The following is a 27,142-nucleotide window of genomic DNA, read 5'->3' as shown; positions in this document are numbered from 1 at the left end:
TCTGACTTTTGCAATGCAGTTCTGCAATACAAGAATGAATAAAAATGTGCATATTGGTATAAAGTGCATGCAAAAGGTGTACACATTTTCACAAGGCCTTTTTCTATAAAAATGCAAAATTATGCAGAAATGGGACAAATCAAATTTAAGATTGGAAAAATGAGAAACTAACCCCCCCCCCCCAAACTGATGGACTAGTCCAAGTGTGACTAATGAATTTTTTATGTGCCACACTGAAATCTATAAGGAGGCATTTTCACTTGACGGCCGTATCTGCCAAAATGCAGTGCAACTGTACCGTGTTCCCTAAGTCCTACTGTGTTCAGTGGCCTTGTGCCCAGGACTGCAGTTTTAAATATGATTACCCATGACAAAGCAAACATATATGGCTGAACACACAGTTTGATGAATATTGATATATCGTACAGTATGTGGTTTGTTTTCTCTCTCTCTCAGTGCATCACTTTATTCATATTGGCTACAGAACATACCCTCAAGGTATGAGCTTCTATTTTTGAAACGGCAAACACTAAATGACAGACTTAGCTACGATGTCAAATCCATCTATTCCAATGACATTAGGGGGCATGCAGTTCATACTCAACTCCATGTCATTTCACACTGGTCTGAACATGCTCAGTGCCACAAAGTGCTTCCTGACGGTTAAGGTAGGGAACAGGCGGGCAATGGAATGGAGTTTTCTGAAAAAGCGCTCCATGCTGCAGCATTCTGTGGCAGGTCCACTATGTATCTTTGACTTGCCTTGTCATTGGCATGGAAGGTGCCTGGCAAGCGTGCATAATCAGCAATGAGGCAGGAGGTTCTGCACAACATTATTGTGGTGTTAGATTATTACAGAATTACAAGTCCTTGATTGATTGATTGATTGATTGAGATGCTTTCTTGGAGGGCAAACCATGACAACTGGTTCAGCTTCATTTTGTAGTGTAGACATGTTTGCTCAACTTCTTAACTCACTGAGAAGATAGCTGGTTGCTTTATTATTTGCATGCTTGCTTCATAATATTTATATGCTGCTTCATTAATAAAAACCTCAATGCAAGTTTCTCGAATGAGGTGCAACACAACAATGGTCCTGTATTGCATTAATAGCTTTTGACCCAGCCTCCTTCTTCACATGATTTTAATTTTGTTTTGGTCCCCAAGGGCAGTCATTATTCTTGGTTCACCTGCACCCTGAGGCATGAGGTTGTTCTTTCAAAGCATAGTCAGTGGGTGTCTTTTACTGGAACAGTCATTACCCTCAACCAGTGCTTTTTTCTGGGGGTACTTAAGGATGCGCAGTACCGGCACCTCTTGTGTGTTGTTGTTAAAAAGTGTGGCACTTACTGTAACAACTTCATGGTGAGTAACGGCATCTTTTTCTAGAAAAAAGCACTGTCCTCAGCCATTGCTAAATTCCAGCTAAAGATGCAGAATGGAATCTGCATTGCTCATTGCACAAGAATGTTTGCATTTTAAAGGAGAGGAACAGAATTAGCTGAAACATTTGCTCAACTTAGGAGTCCCCGAAAGTAGGAGAATAACTTTCAAACACATTTTTGTAAAGGCCAACATCGGCAATATTTGAAAGGTCTCTTTACATTTTAAGAGCATATTTAACATTTAAAAGCCTAAAGTTTTCAATAAAAAGAGAAGCAGGACTCTTCAGGTTCAATTATGGGGTTTTCACCAGCAACTGACCTCATAGGACAGTTTCTATCACACTGGCAGTAAAATTTGAATTTTTAATAAAAGACACGGTTCTCTAAAGATAGTCAATCCACCACATATACAATGCATAAACAAGAGTCACACATTATTTAATGCTATGCAGGGAGGACACAAAGGGTGGAAGATTGATCTGCATACAGTATATGTACAAGGGGCCAGTTCATAGGGTTATATCCAATGCTGCATGTACAGTTCCACTTATGCAACAGAACTTCCCTTCTCCCCACACCAGTGCCAGATTTACATACAGGCTAAACAAGCTATAGTTTAGGGTCCCACTCTCTTGGGGGCCCCCAAAAAATTTAAAGGGAAAAGACCTGGATGTACATTTCCAAAATATAAGATAAAAAACAATTACTTTGATAAAATACATATTGTGTTATATGCAAATGGGTTTCATAGAATCATAGAGTTGGAAGAGACCACAAGGGCCATCGAGTCCTACCCCCTGCCAAGCAGGAAACACCATCAGAGCACTCCTGACATATGGTTGTCAAGCCTCTGCTTCAAGACCTCCAAAGAAGGAGACTCCACCACACTCCTTGGCAGCAATTCCACTGTCAAACAGCTCTTACTGTCAGGAAGTTCTTCCTAATGTTTAGGTGGAATCTTGATACCTATTAGGTCCAGAAATTACCATATAGCATATATTCAACACAAAAAACAGAGACAATTTGTTGTTGACGAAGGACAGCTGGACATATAAAGGGCCCCATTACCTTCAGTAGCTTAGGTCCTCATCAAACCTAAATCCAACCCTGCCCCACACAATTCCAAAATCTGTACTGGAAAGTCCCTGAACCCTCTGGAGTGAATTTGGAGGGTCTGGGATATGTGGGAGAGGAGAGATGAGGAGGGAGAAGACTACTGTTCAAGCATAATGATGGCATTGGATAAAACCCATAAGATTTTTGCTTTTCTTTGAAGACCCCTTTGTTCACCCAGTTATTTGTTACTGAGGTACCATGAAGGTTTTATGCTCTGTTGCTATGGCTGCAGTAAATTGTATTTTATTTAGATTTGTATTTTTCATAATTTTAAATAGTGGTTTGTATCAAAAGTGGGTCATGCTTAGAGCAGCAGACTCCCTGAAATAATAACTATTGGCTTGTGGTTTTCAATGGTTCCACCTAAAGCAGGATGAAGTCCGGATTCAGCTTGTTGTGAACCACACTGAAAGTGTTTCCTGAAGAGCAGGATATTAAAACAAAACTGTACACACCTAGCCTCTGTACATGCAATCAGCAACCTTGTCTCCAGCTGGTGTGTATTTGCACACACGATTTCTGTTTCCTCCCCTCCTACCACCACTGTCAACTAGAATTTCTGGTGTGGAATCTTGGTGGCAGCAAAGGGTTATAGGTCCACTGTCCTGCACCACTGTCCTGCATTGCAACAGGGACCCAGCTGACTGCTACTTGCTTTTAAGAAAACATGTTGCATCTGTTTCGGGCCTTGCTCTAGATATTTAGAAAGCCATGCAAACTGTGAACCACTAAGAACTGGTTGCTAGCAACAAACCTCTTAAATGTGCAGACTTGTATTTAATTCAGAAGGCCTCCGTTGCTACTGATAATTTTAAAGGTAAAGGTAAAGGACCCCTGAAAGTTAAGTTGTTGCAAACGACTCGGGTTGCAGCGCTCATCTCGCTTTACTGGCCGAGGGAGCAGACATTTGTCTGCAGTTTTTCTGGGTCATGTGGTCAGCATGACTAAGCCGCTTCTGGAGAAGCCAGAGCGGCGCACAGAAACACAGTTTACCTTCCTGCCGGAGCGGTACCTGTTTATCTACTTGCACATTGACGTGCTTTCGAACTACTACGTTGGCAGAAGCCAGGACAGAGCAACGGGAGCTCACCCCGTCGCGGGGATTCAAACCGCTGACCTTCTGATCGGCAAGCCCAAGAGGCTCAGTGCTTTAGACCACAGAGCCACCCACGTCACTATCAATAGTTTTAATTAGGTATAAATGCAAGTTGGTTGTATTTGTGGATTGCAGTCTAGGTATTTCCCATGTATAAGAATCATTTGTGTTCAAGTTATTAACCTGTTAAAATGCATTTTTCCTCCGTCACACCCACAAAGGTAATGAGATGGCACAGGATCCTTTGGTTATAAGGTAAGATTGTTGGATAGGACTAAGTACCAATTAGAAACAGAAGAACATTACACAGGAGAATGAGCTTCAGCAGGGGTAAACAACCATTTTCAGAAACATGTTATTATTCACTGTTATTAAGTTTAGTGCACTTATTAACTGAAATGCAACTATGATCAAGTTAGAAATGAACATCTTATTAAATGCAAACCAGACTGGACACACCCATTCAGGTTACATCACCAAAAGATAAAGGACATGTAATTGGTTCTGAGCATAGTCTACTAGTAATTAGGTCAATTATTAATTGTACTTCTAAAATTCAAATATAGCTGTGAATAGGTAGGCATGAATATTCTGTATAAAGTGCAAGCTAAGCTGTTGACCACCTGTGAAGGAAAGACCCAATGCACTAGTAAAAACTTTGGGCATCTAGAAATTAGGAAGGAAATTAGGAGAATACAAAAGCCAAGTAATAGGTGCAAGCAAATCCCCAGCTGCCACTGCAAAATCACAGTGGGCCATTGCTGTGCGCTAACAAAACTCCTTCTGGAGCTGCCTGCTTTGGGATCTGCTCAAAATGGCTGTCATCACTTCAGCTGCATGTTTATGTAAAAAATGAAGCCTGCTCTGTATACTATCCAAAAATGGGGCAATTGTTTGTGACTTTGTGGTTGACATAGTTTGTAAGGAGCAAATGCACACTATAAAAATGTAAATGAAACCTTTTGTAATGACAGGAGATTTAAATACTTGTTGGCGGTGGTTGCAAATAGAGAAGTCATGACTCAAAGTCTTATGAGACTGAAAGCAAATAGGCTGGTTTTTAAATTTTGTTTGAGTAAATTGTCTATGAATGTGTCCAGATGTTAAAACATTTTAAAATGTTTTCAGATGCTATAAAACCTGTTTATTTTATTGCTTTATTTTCCTGTTTTTATTGTCACTTTGAGCTCCTTTGGGAGGAAGGGTGGGAATGGAATTTATATATAAATAATGTACACATAAATAACATACCAAGCTCCTTCAACCGTTCCTCATAAGCTTTGGTTTCCAGACCATGCTTGTTCATTTTTCTCATTTGCTTATATTGATCTGTTTTCTGCTGAAGGTCTCTTTCAAGTCTGTAAACTGCACTGAAGTTTTGGAAAGCGGTTTCTTCCTTTTATCTTCTTGTATGTTTTGTAATAAATTTAATTTGGGCAAGGGGAAGAAAAGAAGGTGGGCTAAGTGTTTCTGGATCAAGAGAAATCAACAATGAGACAAACCTGTTTCAGAGCTTCACTGGGAGAGGCATTATTGAGATCACATCACAGTAGGGCCACACCTGTCCCTAGGTAAAGTTCATATTTCCCTTCACAGAACTCCTGTCACATTGCACAGACATGTTAATTGCCTTCTTGCTTCAGTTGTGCTGATGCTACGCCATGCGCACTATGATCAAGAGTGAGTGGGTGGTTGTGCAGCGGGTGTGTTTCTGTGAGCACATCAGATGGTATGTGGTCCACAAGTTCAGGTGCCAACTCTCCTGGGCCAGACAACACCTCCAGTTTCGTATTTGTGATGAGGCATTGCTATATCTCCTTTGTTATTATGGAACTTCATGAAACATCACCATTTGATTCTTCCTTGGCCTCTGCTAATTACCTTAAAGATCAGGAAGCCTTAGTAAGAACATTATTTATTTGCTAAGCAGCCAGACTGAGCTCTGCTTAACTTGAGAAAAAACAAATGTGGACATTGCCAATGTTTTCTACACTTTCCTCACTTCTAAAGTTTTCTCTGCCATACTGTCATTAAGGGACCTGAGCTGGGAAGCTTAGTTGTGGCAGTTCTAAAAAACCTGTTGAGATTTACAGTGTTTCTTTCATTGAATACAAGAGATTGAATAGTGCCTGGCCATGGTCATAAGGGAGAAATGGCCGTGGGCCACTCCCGAACTTTCAGCATAACCAAAAGGGCCTAGACAATCTTTGACCTTATGTACTCACACAAAATTTTAATTGGTTGTTCATCCTTAATTTGGCACTGGTTTTCAGGTCCAACTATGGTACTGTTACTGTTTGAATTATTAATTGCCATCAAAACAGGAATAGTGTGCGGTAATTCACTAAATGCCAGGAGATGCTTTTGTAAATGTTTATTTCTCTAGAATTTTCCATATTCAAGAAATTTTGGCTTGGCACTTGTTTGTTCGGATGACTCAAACTCTTGCCAGACTTTCTTCTTACTTGTTGCTCATCTTTTCCAGATTGCTGTTACATCTTTCCACCCTGAAACTAAAGGGACTCATTGTGGAACCTGCAAACTGTCACATCATTACAACAAAGGACATGATAGGCAATGCAAATGAGTCTAAGCATAACACACAATATCAGACTGCTATGGTGTAATACACCCAGTGTAATTATGCCACACCAAAATCCTGATCAGGCTACATTCCTTTTTCATAAATGGCAGCCAGAAACTAAACCAAACTCTTGAAATGATCAAACAGAATACTAGTATGGTGGTACCTTGGGTTAAGAATTTAATTCCTTCCAGAGGTCCATTCTTAACCTGAAACAGTTCTTAACCTGAGGCGCGCTTACGCTAATGGGGCCTCCTGCTGCCGCTGTGCCGCTGGTGCACAATTTCCATTCTTATCCTGGGGCAAAGTTCTTAACCTGGAGCAACCACTTTTTGGTTAGCGGAGTTTGAACCCGAAGCGTCTGTAACCTGAGGTACCACTGTATAGACAATCCATTTGCTGTCTAAGTAGGTCTTTGTGACATAGATAAAAGAATGTGAAAATATTTTTGATTTTTCTGTTCAAAATGCTACTTATTAAAGTGTTTTCTTTTTTTCTTTCTGTGACTGAGTATCTGCGAGAGTGGTCTTCGCTCTGGGGGTAGCCAGGACTATTTCCCCCTTGTTCTGTTATAATGGCAATGGCACCCAATTGAGAGGTGCTGGAATTGAGTTCCGGTGAGTTTTGTCTGAAAAAAAGCCCTATATGGCTATACATAGGGCAGGGGTACTCACAAAAATGTACTTCAGCTTCTTTAGTCAGGAGTGAAACTGAGGCCCTTAATTTTGTCTCAGTCGTTGAGAGTGGAATCAAACACTTCAGTAATAATAATAATAATAACAACAACATTTTATTTCTATCCTGCCCTCCCCAGCGAAGCTGAAATGAGTTCAAAACCACTGAACGCCGCAACACATTTAAAAGGCCATAGATAGTTTAATCAGCCAACTAACTGCCTGGGGGGAGAGAAATGTTTTTTCCTGGTGCCTAGAATTATGTAAGAAGGCACCATGTTTTAATGGGCACTGAAAACAGTACAGTGAAAACACCTGCAGGGAGTTCCAATGTATAGGTGCTTCCACACAAAAAGACTGATTTCTTACAAGTGCGCAGTGAATATTATGTGGCAGATCCAAGCTGCCAAGTGAGCTTATGTGGGGTAAAGTGACAGTAGTCTCATTCTCCCTAATGGTAGGGCCGGCCCAAGTCTGTAGGAACACCTGCAGTGGTGTATGCTAATTGTTTACGGTGGGAAATCCTTGAGCCCCCTGGATTCTGGAGTGAAAATGATAATCATGACACAGAAAGCTGCTCCAAGGATGGAAAACTCAGACAACAGGCCCAGTTTCTCAAATCTCCCAAGTGTACAAACAAACCTCATACAGAGGCGCCACTGCTAGCATGATTTTTTTGGAAGCCTAAGGAACATGGGTTGCCTTTTATTTTTTTAAATGGGACAGAAATAAGAAACTAGAAAGCACAACAATTTCTTGATTATTTCTGGGTGCTGCGCCAGCCACGGAATTAAAAAGGAACAAATACAGGACAAACTAACAAACAAGCAGGGGATATGTTACAGTCAGCCCGCAACTTACGCGCTTGCAACTTAGCTTTACAAGCTGGGCAAAAATTTCTTTTTTGTAAGGCAGCGAGTAGCCGAGGAAAACCACCTTTGGCAATCCCCCTCGCCGTGGCCCGCTCTGCATCTGGACTCCGTGGGGCGCCACCCCCGGCCCGCTCCCTGGCCTCTGGCCTCCCCCAGGGGCAAAACACTCCGGGCTGAAGACCCCGCTCTCTCTCCATCCCGCCCCCCGCCCGCCCGCCCGGCCAGGCCACCAGCCTGGGCGCGTCGCCTCCCGGTCCATGCCCTGCGCCGCCGGGCAGGGCTTGCCGGGCCGCCTCCCGCCTGGCACCCAGCAGCAGCCTCGCTTCGCCCGCCCGCCCGCCCGCCTTCCTCCTCCTCCTCCTCCTCCTCCTCGCCGCCGCCGCCGCCGCCGCAGCTCCATCTCCGCGCGCCGCGCCGTCGAGCCTCGCCGAGGAGCTCCTGCCGTCCGGCCCGGCCTCGCCCCTCCTCCTGCCAGGTCGGCTCCGGCGCCGCTTTGCCCGCGCTCGGCCAGGCACGTCGGAGGCGCCCGGCGCCGCGTCTCCCTCCTCGGGCACAGCCGGGCTTCCCACAAGATGGCGGGATCGGTGGCCGAGAGGGACGCGGTGGTGAGTGGCGCCTGGTCGGGATCCCTGGCGGGGTCGGGGCAGGGCTCTGAGGGTGGCCTCTGCTGGGTCGGGGGGGGCTCTCGCCGGGATCCCTCCAGGTGGGCGCTTGAAGGGGGGTCGGAATACCTGTTTGCAGATGCGGGAGGATCCGGTGCCCACAAAGCGCGTGAGAGGCTCCCCCCGTTACAGGGGAAAGGGACCCGGGGGGCTTTGGCCCTTCTTCTTCTTCCTCGCTCCCAGCCTGCAGGTGCCATCTCTCTCTGGGCGCGAGATCTGGGCGATCCCGGCAGGCCTGCTCCATCTCCCGGGTCGGAGCAGCATGGGTTTCTCTGCTGCCTGGAGCACTTGCTGGGAAACCGCGAGACGCAGGCGACACCCTTTGTTTTGCAAAGGGGCTGGAGGGAAAGAGGGATTCTCGCTCCGACATGAAATGAAATTGGCGCTCTCTCTTGCTCCCCGGGTGCCCCCTTCTCTCTCCCTGGTGCGGAATACAAAGGGGGCCTTCTGCTTCTTGAGTGTGCGCTTGTTTTTGTCTCCAGAAAATAGAAGACGGGCATTTGAACAACTCACTGGGATCTCCGGTGCAAGCAGAAGTGTATTTTCCACGCCTGGTAATGTTTTCCCCCCTTCTCCTCCCTTCTTCCCTCTCCCTGTATTGTGATTTAGCCCTTTCTGCCCCGATGGTACAAGAGGCTGTTCATTCTGAATCCTTGCCATCCTTTTCCAGATTGTCCCATTCTGTGGGCACATCAAAGGAGGAATGAGGCCGGGCAAGAAGATCTTGGTAATGGGCATTGTGGATCTCAACCCAGAGAGGTAATAAGACAAGGCGGAAGGCTTTTGTTTTCCACTGGGCCAGTTTCTGTCTTCAGTCTATCTAAGGTCTGCAAGAAAAGCTGTGTTTGCATAAAAATAAAAAGAATGTGCTTGCCAAAGACCCATCATTTCTCAAGACAAGCTATTTTTATCTGCAATGTAAATATAGAATGCTGCTTTCTCCTTTGACCCATGGCAGCGGATGTTTCCCAAAATTTCACGTGGCCTCTGTAAGGGCTGCTTCACGCATGATATGTTTTCTAAGTGGAGATCATCTCCATGAGGGTTTTTTTGGGGGGGTGGGCAGGAGACATAGGAGCCAACTTCGGGGGGAGGGGTCTTTGCCTCCCATAAAAAATTTCAGGGGGCCAACCCCTGCAATGTTGATGGGCATTGCCATTCAAATAGTGTGCATGCACCATGTCGTGTGATGCAGGGTGGGGCTTACCTACTCCCTCACCCCTGCCATATTTTATTCAAGTCGGCACCCCGGCAGGAGAAGCATATAATATACAAAGTGACTGTAAAAAAAAAGATTAGGGAGCCTAGCAGGAAAACTTGCCTACACACATACTATACCTATGTGCCAGCTGTTGTCAATACCAGCAAAATGTATTTGTACAGGCTTAGAAGCCAAGTGTGCTACATCCTGGATTTTATTGCTTTATTTTGGGTGAATGAGTGGGCTACTGTTCCCATTACAGTTTTGACATCAGTCTCACATGTGGGGACTCAGAGGATCCTCCTGCTGACGTAGCTATTGAACTGAAAGCCATATTCTCGGACAGACAGTTTCTCAGGAATTCTTGTGTATCTGGTGAATGGGGAGAAGAACAATCATCTCTTCCTTACTTTCCATTTATTCCAGACCAGCCCTTTAGGGTGAGTACTTTATAAAATTTATAAAATAGTTGTGTGTAATTGATGGAAGTGCTTTTGGTGTTTATTTTTAAAAATAATACTCTATTTGCATATTGAAAAGAACATTGAGCCACAAAAATCTCTGCCCATCTGAGTATTTTAGAAAGGCACAGATTCAAAGCTACTGATTTAATCTATCCATACAAATTTGATGTTATGCTAGTTTGTGTGTCATGCATGGCAACTCATCTGAACAGTCAAGAAACCCCAGATGGTAATATTAAAGATGGTAATATTTAGTGGTATAGCAAACTTTCTGGGTTTGGTAATTACAACCATAAGTTAAAAGCACTCTAAAATTATGCCTCAGTTTGAAATGGCTACTATATAATTCATGCTACTGCTTCCATGCCTCCTGGGGTGCGTATGTGTAGGCACGTGTGCGCACATGCACACACACAAAATTAGCTGATGAATGTTCATACAATCCAGCTGAGTTTCTCCCTGGCTGACTGCTGCTTATTATGTCCATAGCAGGCACAGGAATAATGAATAAACAAATGCAGCTCCATGAAAAGTTCTTCATCTTTTTCTGCTTCATGCCACCTCCATTTTAACTATAAAAAAGAGAGTGGGTTTTTAGTAACAGGTGAGCTAAGACAACTTACGGGCAGAAGCAGACTTGCAAGTTTGGATGTTATGCATTGGGTTTGGAGCATCTGAGCACAGACATCTGTTTGCAGTGCATCACTTTCAAAGGACAGTGTCACAATACATCAGAAACCACTTTGGCCTCGTGAGGGGTTGTCTTGGGTCCAGACATCAGCAAAGCAAATAATGCTCCAACAGCATTGTGAGCAGTGGGGGAGCTTGTTTTCTTTCCCCTTTGGCCTTCACAGAGGCTTCTATAAGGCAGGGAATGGGGGAATACTTCTGAGGCCAGTTTGCAACCATCCTTTAAACTGTAAGAAGAGTCTCCTAGCAGTTTAAAGGATTGTGTGGGCAGGGGAGAATTTGGACTCAGAAAATGAGTGTCTGAAGGTATTATCCGAGGCATCTAAACTTTAAAGGGGCTGTTCTTTGACCCCAGGTCCTCCCTGTATAGGGAAAGTGATTTGCAGGCTACTTGCTTAACTTCAGCCAAATGGTCAAACAGCAAGTTGTGTGTTAAATGCATAATTGCACTGAATGTAATGCATTTCTAAAAAACAAAAAAAAAAATGTCCCAAGATCCATTCAGGATCTTGACTTCACTGTGTGGGGAGAAGTTTTTAACCTTTTCTCTTCATGCTTCAGTACACTTTCCCCCAAATCACCCCCAATAGCATCTTCTCTACTTGGTGCAAATAGGAATTAGAGATGGGACAACTTTCATTGGTACATGTGGTTAAAAGGTTAAACAACCCTCCATGTACACTCTAGTCCTGGTTCTACCTACCTGCCACCTTGCAGCTGCTACTTAAAAGAACAATAGCAACAGACGTGTTAAATGCAATCACAGATAATATTAATCTTGGCTCTAAATCTCTCTTCTGATCACCGGTGTGCTACTCTTTGTTTCTAGGCAACCAGAGGCCTGAACATCGGCACAGACCTAATTTTTTGTAGTTTTTGAAGAGTGGCTGGTGTGTGTGTGGAAAATATATTTGCCTTAAAAAAATGTTTATTCAATTTATATTCCACCTTTCCTGGAAGGAGCTCTAGGTGGCATACAGTTCTCCCTCTCCCCGTTTTATTATTTATTTTGTAAAAAAAAATCCAAGATTTTCCTGCACATTTGAGTGAGCCTTCCCACTATGCAGGGTCCTATTCAGGCTCTCACCCTGCGATTACTTTATTGTTTTGGTGTCTAAAGTACCCACAAATTGGACACCCACTTTGTGAATAGGCAGTAGTATCCCGTCCAGGACATGATGGAATGCAGGGCAGGGCAGGGAAGAGCATTTCTAGTATAGTGGTTATAAGTTTATGTTTACAATCTGCAGCTGGATTCCTTTGTCTTGAATAGCAGCAGGGAAAGTAAATTACATGAATAGTACAGCCTGGGATTATGGGATTTCTAGCCAGTTGGAGGAGGCAGCAGACAATTCATTCTACTGTAGGCCACATTTATTACTTTTTCCTTAGGAATAGGAGAGTGTCCAGAGGAAAACTTGTGAGAAAGACATATTTAAAGTGATACTTAGCATTGATGCTTATTGTTGTAATGCATCCTTTACGAAGTGTGATTTAAATTGCAGGGTAAATGGCAGTCAGCTTTTGAGGTCAAATCAGGATAAAGCTTATCTGAGTCCATCTATCCAGGCACATCCTGCATGAGTTTTCTCTGGCGCTTTGGAGTCTGGAAGCAATGCTGTGCATATGCCAGGCATACAAAGCACTGTGTTTCGTGCACTTTGAGATACTAAGGCTGGGAACGTTTGTCCTCCAGTATATTGTTTACTGGGCTTAAAGACAATCCAATTGCACCATGACCTTGTGTTAAATTAGTTTTAGCCACCATTCAATTTCTTGTTTTGTTTTGTTTCTGTGGGATGGCTAGAATGCTGGATTTGTATGAGGGAGAATCAGGAATAAATCCCCACTCAGGCTCTTTGCAGATTGATAGATTGATTTGTTTGTTCAACATATTTAGTAGCCAGTCTTTAACCATGGCAAAAACATAGGATGGAAAACATAACAATACAGTAAAGTAATAACAATCTAATCAACAACAATAAATGTAAAATACAGCAGGCAATTAAAATCTAATGTAAAAATGAATACAGAGTTGAAACAGCCTGCCTCCTGTCCCCAATTGTGTAATTTCAGTTGGCAGAAGAGCAGGGCCTCTAAAGCCAATCTTGATGGCCAGACAAGTTCATGTGGGAAAAGATGGTCCAGTAGATACCCTGGTTCCAAACATTTTAGCACTTTTAGGTTAAAACTAGCACCTTGCACTGTGCTTGGAAAATCACTCATAGTCATTGTAGCTGCTCCTCCACCCGGCTAGCCTCAGCTAACATATCTGCAGTGTCTGAACAGTCTCCAAAGGCAGCTAACTGCTCACTGCAGTAAGTAGTCTAAACAAGTTGCAGTGAAAACATCTTATTTTCACTTGAGAAATTGTATTTTCTTTTCATTGGTTGCAGTGACCCAGAAAACATTTTCCTACTCTACAAGCATATTTCCCAAAGCCTACTGGTTGTATTCAACTAACCTTTACTCACAGTAGACCCATTGAAACAAATGGCCATTACTAACTTGGGTTCCTTAATTTTAATAGGTTTACTCTGAGTAACAGTCAGTTGAATGAAACCCAAAGTGCAGAATGGAGTTGCTGGAAAAATACATCCCTGCCCCACAGCTGCACCTATTCTGTGGACTGGTAGCAAAAAGAAGGGTTTAGTGAGCCACTTTACATGTTTGGTGGACTGTGTTAGGTATGATGGGTCACAAATTGTCCCAACAAGTGCTTATAACATGATTTGCAACAAGGGATTGTGCCCTGCAAGTTTTGAGATAGTTAAATATTCTGCCATTTAATCAACAGCAGGATGGCTGTGTGTGTGTGTGTGTGTGTAGAGTGGCAGTGGCGTTGTCCCAGCAGCAGCAACACTTCATTCTCAAGGATGCAGTGAGGCAGTGGTGAGGTCATGGGAGCTCTGAGTTGGCATCAAAGGCATCCACAGGTGAGCACAAACCTGTGAGATGCCGATAGCCCTGAGTTTCGCTGACTTTGCTCTGCCCCATCCCAGCAAGCAGTAGTAGTACCACTGCCTTTCCACCCTGTTAACATGCTGCTGCATTTAATGTACCCTTTTTATTGCAGGTTGCGGGGGGGGGGGGGCTGTTCCCTTCGGAAAGTGTGTGTTCCTGATATAATATACATCTATATCAGTACCTTTTTAGAAGACCTGTCTTTTCCTCTGCATCAAGGGCTCTTCATGCCCCTTCTTAGATGTGAGGATGCAATTTACTGGTGCTGAATGGGGCCAATGTTGTATTCTCATCACAGACATTTCATTATCTGAACATGCCTTTATGGGGAAGAGCCATAGCTCAGTGGTAGAGCACAGGTTTTTCAATAATAATAATAATAATAATAATAATGGAATAAAAATAACAATGATGTTGGTGGCACCTGTCTTTCTCGAGAGGCAATGGAGTGCACTGAAATCACCTCAGTGGGGCACAAGCCTGGGCAGTGCTTGTGGAGGTCCTGGGCTGCCCATACAACGTGCAGAAACTGCCTTTTTGACCATTGGGCCCACTGTTGGTCTTGTCCCCTCAGTCCTCCACAGCCTGACTTTGCATGCAGGGGAAGTCCCTAACTCACCTGGTTTAGCCAGCCAGTCAAAACCGTTGCCGGGATGTGGCTGCTGTCACGTGCTGACAGCTTCTAGGAGCCGCAGGTGAGAGCAGAGTGCAGGGTAGGGACCAAAGGTGAACAAACTACCCCAGAAGGAGCAGGACATGTCTCCCACAACCCCTGCCCCACATGCCATACACTCCAATTAGCATTTAACAGCACATTTCAATAATCCTGACAGCCGTTTTGTGATGTAGAGTACTTCAGGGGTGCAGAACGTTTGGCCCTTCAGATGTAGCTGGACGTCAGCTCCCATCGCCCTCACCAGGCATGGCCATGGCCACAGATGATGGGAGTTGTAGATCAGCCAGCAACATCTGGAGGGTCACAAACTTCCCACAACTAACTGGTGGGGGTAAAGCTAAGGTGGATAGATGCCAAAGAGGTCCATCACCTTCAATTGTTTTCTAGAAGGGGGAATTTCGGCTGTAGTTTGTCATCCAAGCTGCACCTGATGACATTCTCTCTGCTGAGTGACTGTTAAAGGTGCAGGATCCCATCCCTCTTTTGCATCTTGTTGCCATAGGTGAAGGTGGAAGAGACAGTGGGTAGCTAGGCTTGAGATAGGAGTGAGCTCAATGGGAACCTCTTTGGCCTCAGAAGTTGGAATATTGTGCTTCTGAGAATGTAGAGGTCATCAGTAGCCAATATATATGTGATCTTATGTTTTGTCACACACAAAAGAAATCTGGAATGTGCACAAGACCGAGCTTGACTGTGGGCTTTTCATGCTACACTCCACTTCTTGAGGTGCATTTTGCCTACTGAATTCAATATCACAATAAGCCAGTTCATGTCAAAGGTGCTAGAGAACTTGGGTGACTGGGATTTTAGACCTTTGAGCTTCTTCCCTTCCAAAATTCCTAGAAATACATTTCTTCAAAACATGGGTTGATTCTGTTTTAGAACACAATCTTAGGATCAGATGGACAGGACATCCTCCCCCCCCCCCCCGTTACATTGATGCTTGGGGACTGAACTGTATATTTTTGTTGGCAACATGGCTCAGTTGGTTGGCGCTGATAATGCCAAGGTTGCAGGTTTGATCCCCACATGGGACAACAGCACATTTCTGCATTGCAGGGCTAGATGATCCTCAGGGTCCCATCCAACCCATCCAACTCTAGAATGTTATGATTCTATGTATACTGTGATCCTGCACACCATGTACATTGGTATTTATTCCCATCTAAGTGTGTATAGGATTGCACTCTTAAGTGCCTTAGAAGAATACAGTCCTGTAGTCCTATTTTAAGTGAAGAATTGTAGAACTTCTACTGTTGCCTTAAATAGAGTTGGCTCTGGGCCCCTGGGCTTTTATGGGTAATGAAATTTTTTGTGTGTGTGTTCTATTCATTCTCAGAGAACTGTAGAATTCTTATATTTCCAGTGTAGATTCATCTCACTTTGGACTAGGAAAGCCAATGTTTGTCCTCGCTAGGCAAGGACCAGAGTGGGGGATTAGCACTGTTTGTTTTGGTAATTCAGTGCAAGTCAACCAATATTGTTCAAAACTCCATACAATGTATTGTTTCTTTTGTTGATGTGGTAGCAGTTGGTGTAGTGAGGCAGACCTGGAGAACAACCCTTTGGTCATTGGTGTCATTACCATAGTTGTCAACGTTTCCCCTTTTTTAAAGGGAAATTCCCTTATTTCGAATAGGATTCCTCGCAAGAAAAGGGAAGTTGACAGCAATGGTCATTACAGCTTACTTGCCCAGGCCTGCTGTGAAGCTGGGCTTTGCAGACACTTAGCCAGTCTGGCGCTGCTGCTGTGCAACCCCAGCCTTGTTCCCTCCCAGGACCTGCCCAGATAAGCTGTAGTGATGTTGGATGCTGCTGTAATGATCTACATTGGGAACAAGGGTGGGAGACCAGCAGCTTCTCCTATTGACCAAAAGGCCATTGCAGAGGCAGCATGGTGGGGGCAGATCCAGCCACCAAGGCATGTGCCGCAGCAGAGGGTGGTACATTCCTTGGAGGTTGGATTTGCTGCCCCTGTGAATCCTGACGCCTGAGGCAGTCACTTTCCTTGGCCTGTGGGTGGGCTGGCCCTGGATGCTGGTGTTGTGAACATAAGTGATATGTGGACTGTGCACAACTGTAAAGTAACTTCAGATTCGCAACCTCACACTGACTTTCATTATTTCTGTGCTATTATTTGCATTGTCATTGTGTCATGGAATTTTTGTGGCCGTACTATGCATTCAGCAATATCACTACGCCTGGCAGAGTAATGCTCCTAGGATTTGTGATAATTCATCCATTGTTTGTTTGAGTCAGTATTCATCATTCAGAATGTACTTTCAATTCACAAATCATTTTGATTCTATCTAGCTATTGTCACAGTAGCTTTATGAGGCTATGCTCATTCTAAAACTGCAGACCTGGGTCTGGAGCTGAGAAAATGTCTTGGCCAAGTGTCACCCACTGGTCCTCTGAGCAGTGTTCTCAGATCCACATTAAATGCTCTGGATTATAGTGATTTTGATCCATAACTGGGTGTTTATTGACTGGATTTAAACTATTCTGTAAAGCAGTGACCTAACCCCACAGATGCTCTAAGCAGTAAAAAATTGACTATGGTTCCCATAATGGTGATATTTAAGTTCTGTGAAATGCTCCTCCCAGTTCCAACTGTGATTCTGGTTCATAACATTTCTTTCTTACAGGTTGAAATACTTTGTGAACACCCTCGTTTTAGAATATTCGTGGATGGACACCAGCTTTTTGATTTTTACCACCGCATTGAGAAGTTGTCAGCTATTGATACGATAAAGATAAATGGGGATCTCCAACTTACTAAACTTGGTTGACCTTGTTTTCATATTCAAAAGCAAAAACAATCAGATAAAGATAAAAACCAAAATTTTAGATTCCAAATTGGCTCAGATGCCGTCCACATCTGTCTGAAGGAGCAGAGACAAGCAACCCTTGAGCAACTTCCCTCTAGGGCTGGCACCACCGTTTTGCTCCCATAAGCAGCAAAGAACATACTGACGGACTGAAATACTGTTTATCCTAATGAAGAAAGCAATTGATGATTACTTGAGACTGAGCCGTGCCCCATTTTTCTTTGGCACTAAATAGCCTACGCCTGCTGGATAATCAAATTATAGTGGATCCTGAAAGAGTTACTTCATTGTCTATAAACTGCAGAAGCTATTGACAGGGCAGTTTAAAGTGCTAAATGTATTATTAAATGACAAGGGAATCGTTTTCTTTTGGAAATATTTCTCCTGCACTTAAGTGGGTTAATGTAAGTGTAACACAGATCACAAAGAGGGTTAAATGTGGAAGTCATTATTCAGTGCCTAATGCTGGTCTCCTTAACACCAATGACAAAAAGTCCTGTGGACTCTAATGGCATGTGATCAGCTAGACACAATGGCTCTGGTCCTGTCTCAACACACACATCCCATTGAATCAAGTGGACTTGGGTGTGTTTAATTGTGCATTGGATTGCAGCCAGTTACCATTGTGGTTTCTACTTTGGGGGAGTTTGTTGTCCAGGGAAAGGTCAAAACTGAGTAATGGCTTCTGGATTTGGCTTTCATATGATAGTCAGGGTATGTGCATAGAATGTAGGTCATTAAATGTTTTTGCACAATATAATATTAATACAATTTTTTAAAGCTTCTAGTTTATTTATTGATACCCATTGTGTTAATGTTCTAACTGCAAAACTGAACAATATAACTGAGATTTAAGAGCGGCAAAGTATTTCTGAATGTACAAGTGTTCTTTGGGCAAATATGAACATATCATTTCGGAAATATGTCCTCTTTGTCTTTGGGCACTTGGTGGAATCATTGTTCACAGAACCTTGGTTTGTACATGTCTTCACTGGAAACTACTTTCAATATGTTGTTAAATCTGCTGTAAATGATAAGGTCAGAGCTGATGGGATTTTTTGAGGGGACGAAGGTCCCATGCACACACAGGAACAGAAGTTTCTAGGTTTATTGGTGTGTCTCAGTTGCAGTTTTGTACCCACTTATGTGGGTGGGAGTAAGGCCCACTGAACTCAGTGGGACTTATTTCTAAATTGACATGTATAGGGTTGCGTTGTTAGACCTTGAGGATACAACTGTCTTCTGCAGACTAGTAACTTTTCGTGGCTACTGTCATGGGTGTGGGAGAGAATAGAATTCTCAGCACATCTAAGGACAAAAAATAGCCTTTTAAAATGGCTCAGTTAATAATGTATCAGATACCTTCACTTAGGCCAGTGGTGGTCAAACTTGGCCCTCCAGCTGTTTTGAGACTACAATTCCCATCATCCCTGACCACTGGTCCTGTTAGCTAGGGATGGTGGGAGTTGTAGTCCAAAAACAGCTGGAGGGTCAAGTTTGGCCACCACTGACCTAGGCAATAGCTCCTAGTGGTAGAGATGAGCGCTGCACCCCATAGTCATCTTTGACTGAACTTAACCATCCAGGGGTCCTTTACCTTTACCATATAACTGCATTGTCCATATGATTACACGGCCCAATGAAATGTACCCCTCTGTCAATGTTTCACAGTGGGTTTCCGAGGCCTTGTTTGGGTGTTACAATCTGAGGAATGGACATGTCTTATTTTTAACACATGTATTATAGTGACTTTTAAAGATGTTTATTATGGAGACTTTTTGTAGCGTAACATTTTTTAAAACACCAAAAGAGGTAACAAAATGAACTTGTGCTTAAATCAATCAATCAAAGCTGGGACCTTCTTGTTTGAGATAATTTTTTAAAAAAGATTAACCACTCCTCTGCATCACTCCATCATCTTAGTAGGTGAACTACTAGAAGTTCTAGGTTTAGTCAGTTCACATTGAATTCATTTTAGTGAGGAGAGGGGGCCAAAATTTTTCATACACACTGTAAAACTGGAGTGGTGCTAAGAAGATTCTGCTAATTCACCTGTGTGTAGCCTCTGCTCAGGCCCTGCAAAAGTTTACAGTGCCATATTCTGAAGTTCTGCTCTATTACAAGTGACAGATTGGCTAGTTAAAAAAGCCATTACATTATCCCCAGATCTGCCTACTTCACCTACTAAGGTTGGCAGCATCACCTTTCCCGTCCTGGGGCACCTTGCATTGCAGAGTTAGGTGGGGCTTATAAGAAACAGCAGTGGATAGCATGGAATAAGTTTTCTGCTTGTGTTTTAATGGACATAAGAAAGGGATACAAAGAACCCCCTCAAGCAAGGATCACAGCAGAAAGGAGCCACTGAGTAATCAAGAGCAGTAATAGGTCCCACTGAATGTTATGAGAATAATTTCCGAGTCAGCATGATTAGAATTGTGTTTTAAGACTACAATCCTATGCAGATTTACTATGGGTTCAGCCCTTCAGTGTTCAGTGGTACGTACTTCCAACATGAATAGGAGCAGGGCACAATACACTGCAGTCTTTTTGGGAGCAGACCCTGTTGCAGTAAATCAGAATTACTTCTGGGTAAACAAGGCTAGGATCAGGCTGCATATATTTAAATCATAATATCCATTGAATTTTATATCTCTTTCTCCTGTATGCAGTAAATACTGTGTTGATAAACAACATACCCCATCTGAGTTAATGTAAGAATATGCACAGAGTAGCTGTATTTGGGTTTGTGATTGCATACTCTTACAGCAATTCAAAAGTGTTCTGCATCTTTAATTGAGTAGTATATGTTGTGATTATGATACAAACCTCCCAGCCCTTACAGAGTTTGTGGATTAGACACTTTGTACACTAAAAACTTGGGGTAACTGAATCAGAATTCCTGGAACTGCATGAATGTGTGACTAGACTTTTAAGCATGCAAGTATTCACCTTGAAATCAATGTCAGGCCAAGTACCTGACTGAATCTCACTTGCACTGTGGAGATGAACAGAACAGAGCCTGCATGAAACACATCCCCAGATGTCTCAATCTTCTTCACCTCTATCATTGTGGGCATAGCTATATTTCTGTCTCTGCTGCATATGTTATTACCACTCCTCAGACATCAAGATAATTAATGTCCCCTGTGATTTTGCAATATTGTTCTGCTGTGCTACTGTTGCAAACACCCATGAGAAGTAATTAGAATGAGGCAATTCAAAAATTTAAACGGGAAACCTTTGACGGTTTCCTCGATTCCACCCCTCTTCCTTCTCAAGTTTGTATCAGAACGCAAAAGGTTGTTTTCAGGTGATCATTCTGCCTCCCCTCCCTTTCCTCTAAGAGTAGCTTTATATGAGTATTGTACTCTTTGTACTGCAGTTTAGATTCAGTGTAGGAATCTGTCAGGATGAATTTACATGATGTATAAATTGTTGAGCTGATTGTGTCACTTCATAGTGTCTTAAGAAATCCTACAATATTTCTATACAGTACAAAAACAATATTCTTGAAAATAAACACAGAAAAAGGTTTTCTATAAAATGTTTGGATTATTGGTGTGACATACACAAACAGACAGGTAGGCTACTGATCTCTAGGATTTGGGACAGTTACATTTTTTGGGTCAGCACCAGTCACCCTTGAAGTAGCCTCGTTGGTTTCATTAGGTCCTCATGACCTTCATTGCATATCACCCTTCATTTATTTCAGAAAAAAATAGTGATTTTGATAAGAATACTTGTAAAAAAAAAAGTATTGGTTGTTTCCTCTACAGTCTTGTAAATGTCTAATAGGACCATAGGTTTTCAGTTCATGGGTTTGAGGTTACAATAAGAGATGCCAGAACAAATGGTAGATTGACAAAGAATAAAATTATCCGCTGTAGGCTGCAATCCTAAACAGATTTTATTGGGATGTGAGTTCTATCGGACATACAGTAGTAGGACTTACCGTACTTCTAAGTAAACATACATAAGATTGTGTTGTATGACTAATGTGCAGTGTGAACCTATGCATGTTCACTCAGAAATCTGTCTCACCATGTCCAGGTAAGTGGGCATAAAATTGCACTGTAGAGCTGCAACCAACACACTTACCTGGAAGTAAGCCCCACTGAAGCCAGTGGAACCCACTTCTGAGTAGACATGAATGCTCAATGGTAGGAGGCTTTTGTTAAATCCATCAAGTAATATTTTAAGCTAACCCCAGAATCAGATTTGTTGGGACTTTTACATTTGGGGCACAAGCCTATGTGCATTCTTAAAAAGCATGGCTGTTCTTTGAGTTGGTTTTGTTTAATACTTACTTTATTTAAAGAACTAAGTATTTTCATAGCAACAATGGAAACATAGCAGGGGCCTTGCTGGGTCACACCAAAGGCCCATCTAAGCCACCATTTTGTTCTCTGGCCAACCAGATGGGAAGCCCACAAGCATTCCTGTGCATTTGCATATGCATCATTCCAGTGTGGGATCTTGCAACACATGGAAAAACACGGATGTGGATAATAGGTCCACTCCTCTGGCTGTAAAGGTACATACGGAAGAAGATGCAGCTTAAGCTTCTAACAGCATATGGAGTTGCTCAGTTGTGATTGCTGTTGACAAATACAGATGCAAATAAGCTGCCACAGCATTCACACCAGATTACATACAAGAGACCTGGATACCAGTGCAAATACTGACAAATTTTCTGTAGACTTTTAAAAAAATATTCTAAACGAAGTAATAATAAAAGTAAAAATTGTGCACCCCACCCCCAAGACCACAACCCATCGTAACGATCCAACCTCCCAAAATTTTAACACTTTTTGAGATGGTTTGATTCCTTTCTGTTTTAACAGTACAAATTCTACAAATAAGTTCATTATCTCCTCAAAATCATTTCTCCATATTCCCCATCTTACCTTAATTTATCATTAATAGCTATATCCCCCACCTCATTATACCATTCTACCTTGCCCCTTCCACTTCCTGGCTATAACAACTCATGCCACTGTTAATAAATTTGTGAGCAAGTCCTTCGTAGCCTATGTACATTCCACCCTGTCAAAAATTGATAATGAATGGACTTTCAGCTTTAACCCTGTGATTTGTCTTATCTCCTTAAACACCCTGTGCCAAAATTTTTGTATGTATTTATACCCCCACCACATGTGAACATAAGTCTCAGTTTCCTTCCATCCCCTGCAACATAACACTGAATATTTCTTGTTTATTTGATTTAATCTTGCTGGTGTTAAATACCACCCCCATATTAACTCATTGTAATTTTCTTTTAACCTTACAGACATCATTTTCAGAATGCATTTCTCCCATATTTTCCCCTAGCTGTGACGATTTACCTAACCTGTTACCTCCTTTTCCACACCTCTTTTAGTTGATCTTGTTAATCCTCCGATTCTACTAATATTTTTTATAAATTTTACTGGTTTCCCCTTTCTTCACCTCCCTTTTAAAATCTTTTTTTAAAAAATTGTAAGCTCTTTGCATTTCTTGTTTTCCCTTAACCACTGCTTTGTCCATTGCTCCAGTTGTACACAGTTAAACCAAGTTATTTTACTTCATGTTAGAGCTCTTGTTTTTTGCTTCTCATTTTTTCCAGCCATTCCTTTATTTTGAATATTTTCTTTTCTTTTGCTTCTTTTTCAACTTCCTTATTTAAATTTACTAGGAAGTCTTCTATCATCACCACCAGAATTATTCATTTATATTTCGCCCATATCTCAATTATATTTCTTAATACGGGATTTTCAATATTCTGCCACTGTTGCCGATTTGGTTTCATAAAAAATATTTTCTCAGCCAAATGAGCACCAAGTCAAACACTACTAGCAAATCGCTTTCCTCAGGGCCATGACTTTGCTGCCATCTGTTGTTCTTGCTGTTGTTACTGCACATCTCTTGTTTACACTAAAAAGTGATTATAGGGAGGGAATCTGAAACATTCTATGGAGGCATCTGTGCTGCTGTTGCCAAGGAAGAATTCAAAATGTGAAAAGATGCAAGATTATCATCTTGTTTTCTCATACACAGACAACTTGTACACATTATGGTTGAAATAAATGACACACACCTATTTTGTTCACTGTGGAGTAATATGTATCTATGGCCTTCCCAGCAGATTAGTTCATTGTTACTTTTTCTTGTGTTTTGTTGTTCACACTGCAAATAATTATTTAAAACACACTTAAGATATTATGTGTGTGAAAGTAGCCCATGTTTTTCATCACATGCACTAGATTCCCATCTTCCCATCCCATCTGTCCCTGTTTCCCACACTGTAATAAGTTTACATAAATGTGGTCCTTAGGTATCTTATTAGTCTAGCAAAATAAAATCTTTCCAAGGAAGATGCTTCAGAATCATGTGATTCTAAAGCCCACATTCTTTGTACAGTGGTACCTCAAGTTACAAATGCTTCAGGTTACAAACTCCGGTAACTTGGAAGAGTTACCTCGAGTTGAGAACTTTGCCCCAGGATGAGAACAGAAATCGTGTGCCGGCAGCGCAGCGGCAACAAGAGGCCCCATTAGCGAAAGCACGTCTCTAGTTAAGAACACTTTCAGGTTAAGAACGGACCTCCGGAAGAAATTAAGTTCGTAACTAGAGATACCACTGTAACTGAAATAGCTGGCTACAAATCCAAACTTGACTGCACAGCTGTGCAAAAAGTAGTCATTATGATATGGCATCTTGTTATTTAACCATCCGAGAACAAGGCTTTAAATTAACATTATGAAAACAGAGCAGGATGCTCTCAGTGGATGGGGTTTCCTGGATCTGCACATCCAAGAACTGACTGCCCAAAGGCAGAACAGCTGCTGCACTACAAAGGTGTGAGTGTATCATCAGACAGAACAGGCAGCCTATGGGACCCAAACTAACCCCTGATCTGCCAGAGAAATGTGGACTATTTTAAACCTTTGTGCATTAGCAAGGTACCGTGTGAAGCATTAGTACAATGACAGAAAACTAGCACATGCCATTTGCAACTGAGCTTTTACACCTGCAACTGCGGCTGAAAACTACCTACACATTATTTTGAAATACTGTGCTCGTAAACCCAAAATATTTATTATCCTGAGTAAGTGGTATGTTTTTTTTGAAATTCACGACACACCTCCATAGCTAATGCAGATTAAAAATAAACTGATGTTGGTTTTAGACAAGATGGGGTAATAGACTAAAATAAGAAAGCCAACCACAAGAATGAATTATTTTTCAGCAACCTTTCTAAATGAAAAGCTGTATTTTAATGTCTCAGCTGGCACGCTGCTTAGAAAGATAATTTATAGATGCCTTTGGAAAAGTAATTAAATACCTGAGAAGATTACAATGTTAACACCACAATAATGGTAACAGCATAATAATGTGTTTAGCAGTTGCCACATCACCAGTCACTGGGCTGCCCAAGTATTTAATGGTAACACAACTCAAGCACATTGCTGCACTGAAAAAAGACAGTGAAATGCAAATAGGAACTATGCCTATATATATATATATATAAATAAAATTAAGGGGGGGGGGTACTCAGTATATCGTACTGCACTTCTGACAGATTATTATCAAAGAGCTGAGTGAGCACAGTTGCCAGAATATTTCAGTTCAACTTGTAGGTTAAAAAGGAACGTCGTCATTTTGGCTAAGATTAAAACACCACACAGGCCCTAGGAAGAGGCAGAGCTTTATGGGGAAGGCTGAGGATTAGAAAGAGATCACAGGAGATAGTAAAACTAAGGGATGGAGAGACCAGGGCAAGGTGGCAGGTGGAAGCATGCAGCAAGGCAATGGAAGGAAGAAAAAGGAACCTGGGAAAACAGCTGGGAAGTGAGACTTGAGAAAAAGCAGAGAAATGGGAAGAAGGTTCCAGGGATAAATATCCCACCGTACCACAGACAACATTTCAAGTTGCAATCTCCAAGTTTCCACTTAGCTGACACATACATTTATCCTATCGGGGGGGGGGGGGAACTAGGATGCATAACAGAGTTCTGAAGAAACAGTGACTGCTGGAGCTGGAGGAAAAAGCGCAAATGGGACCAAACCTCACAGAATAACAGGCTTTGCAAGCGCCTGTCTCATCAACAATGCAAGCAGATGCATGAAAGTAAGAGCTGTCATCTACTACTTATTTCAAAAGCACACTGTTGGAAGAGGGTGGTTTAAGTAGAGAATGAGCAGGGAAAGCCCCCCCCCCCATACCCTGCTTCTCAACTGAAAGATTTCTTTCTCTCAAGCTATTTCCAGTTTGTTTTCACACTCCACCCTCACAAACATGGATTGAGCACCACACAGAGGGAGCAGCAGTTGGGGGTAGATAGGAATGGAGAAGTGGCAGGCAGAGAAAGGCTAAAGCAGCCCTCACACTGCTGCTTTTACCTAAACTGGGCCCCCTCAAGCTGGTCCCCCCCCCCATTTTAAAGAAGCAGTGAATGTATCCACATGCAATGGTAACTTGATTCTAACAAAACTACAATGAACAGTAATGCAGGAAAGGAAGTTTGCCTGGTGTGGCTTCTCCTGAAACTGCAGTGCTCAGCACCCTAGACGGGGCCATGCAGACAGTGGGCGAGGGTGGTGAGCTGAACTGTCACCTACTGAGCTGGACCAGCCAGCTAATGGCAGGCTTCTGGGGAGAGGAGTATTCTTGCTGTGCTAGAAGAGAAGATACACCAAACAGGTAAACCAATACATTTCCTTCAATACCGTGCTGCACCTCTGGGGAGAACTTGCAAGCCTTTCAACTTTCCTTGGATCCATATCAAGAAAGGAAGAGGTCAGCCAAGACCAGAATCTTTCCTAAATGTGGTGCCCTGTGCAAGGCCAAAACTTGGTGCCCCCAAAATGAATCCTCTCAATTTTGCAACCCCTTTGCTGGCGCTCTGTGTGGGGCAACTGCCTGAAGCATCCTAAATCCGGAGCTGCCCCCCCCTCCCCTCTCCCGAGCCAAAGCACCGCCCTCCCCTCCCGGGAGCCACGGCCTGGAAAGCAGCCCCTCCCTCCACACAGCCGGGTCTACGGAGAAGTTGGCCAGATCGGGACCAGGGGGGTGCAGACCCCCCCCCCCCCGGGAGCTGCAAGGGCGGGCGAGAGGCGGGCGGCCCAACTGGCCGCGTCTCCTCGGGGCGCCTCCGGGAAAGAATCCTGCCGCTGCCGGGGGGGGGGACCCTGGCCAAAGGGACCCCAAGGAAACCTCCGGAGCTTCTCGTCCGCGGTCTCGGGGGGGGGGCGCCTCTGCCGGAAAGCCCCCCTCGGACGGAGCCCGGCCCCGCCCCTCCGCCTCCCTCCCGGAGAGCCGGACTCTTCCTTCGGCCCTGCCCCGACCACGCATGCGCGTTGCAGTGGCGGGGGCGGCGCCAAAGGGATGCGGGCGAAGGGTTTTCCGCCGACACCAGCGGCTCCCGAGCGCAGTTTCCGACAGGCGTGGAGGAGGAGCCGAAGGAGCCCGCCCTGGGCGCCGCTTTGTTTTAAAGGCTTGGAGGGAGCCGCGTCAAAACACAAGATTAAAACAGAAAATGCATAAGGAACACAAGAGCGGAAGGCAGAAATGAAGAGAAAGGTTTTCCCCTTAAGGAGCCTCGTGGAGGTACCAGATGAGCCTCTCAGGGGAAAGCCTGCCTGTATCACTCTTTCCCTTGAAATACCTCGCAATAAGTGAAGATGCAGCAATGGATCACAGAATTGTAGAGTTGGAAGGGACCCTAGGGTCATCTAGTCCAGCCCCTGCAAGGCAGGAACTGTTAAGCTGTGGGTGAACATATCAGAGGCACAGCGATTCTTCAAACAGCTCTTGTTTATTCACAGGCCAGAACTGAACTGAAGGGTTCAGCCAACCTGCTTATATAGAGCTCCACTACAATGCAACAGTAACCACTATCCAATCACTGAAGGTCACTTTCAATCCCTTATTTGCATATGTGGACC

At 43.3% G+C, this 27,142-nt stretch overlaps 1 protein-coding gene across 2 annotated transcripts; it reads left to right on the top strand.

Annotated features, from left to right (window-relative positions):
- Positions 1-7,963: 7,963 nt before the first annotated feature.
- Positions 7,964-20,759, top strand: LGALSL (galectin like). Of its 2 annotated transcripts, XR_014561893.1 has the most exons (6): positions 7,964-8,332; positions 8,872-8,943; positions 9,060-9,148; positions 9,853-10,030; positions 17,033-18,587; positions 18,712-20,759. XR_014561893.1 is itself a non-coding variant. In XM_083729570.1 (5 exons), the coding sequence occupies exons 1-5, from the start codon at positions 7,985-7,987 to the stop codon at positions 17,174-17,176; spliced, it is 831 nt and encodes a 276-aa protein (XP_083585696.1). In that variant the 5' UTR covers positions 7,964-7,984; the 3' UTR covers positions 17,177-20,759. The 2 variants fall into 2 exon arrangements, 1 of the variants encoding a protein (XP_083585696.1); XM_083729570.1 differs by having other exon boundaries at positions 17,033-20,759.
- Positions 20,760-27,142: the final 6,383 nt, after the last annotated feature.

Source organism: Podarcis gaigeae, assembly GCF_964106915.1.
Source record: "Podarcis gaigeae genome assembly, chromosome: 3".
In the NCBI taxonomy this organism is placed as follows: Eukaryota; Metazoa; Chordata; class Lepidosauria; order Squamata; family Lacertidae; genus Podarcis; species Podarcis gaigeae.
Note: the sequence above shows the minus strand (reverse complement) of the source record. Positions and strands in the feature narration are given on the sequence as shown.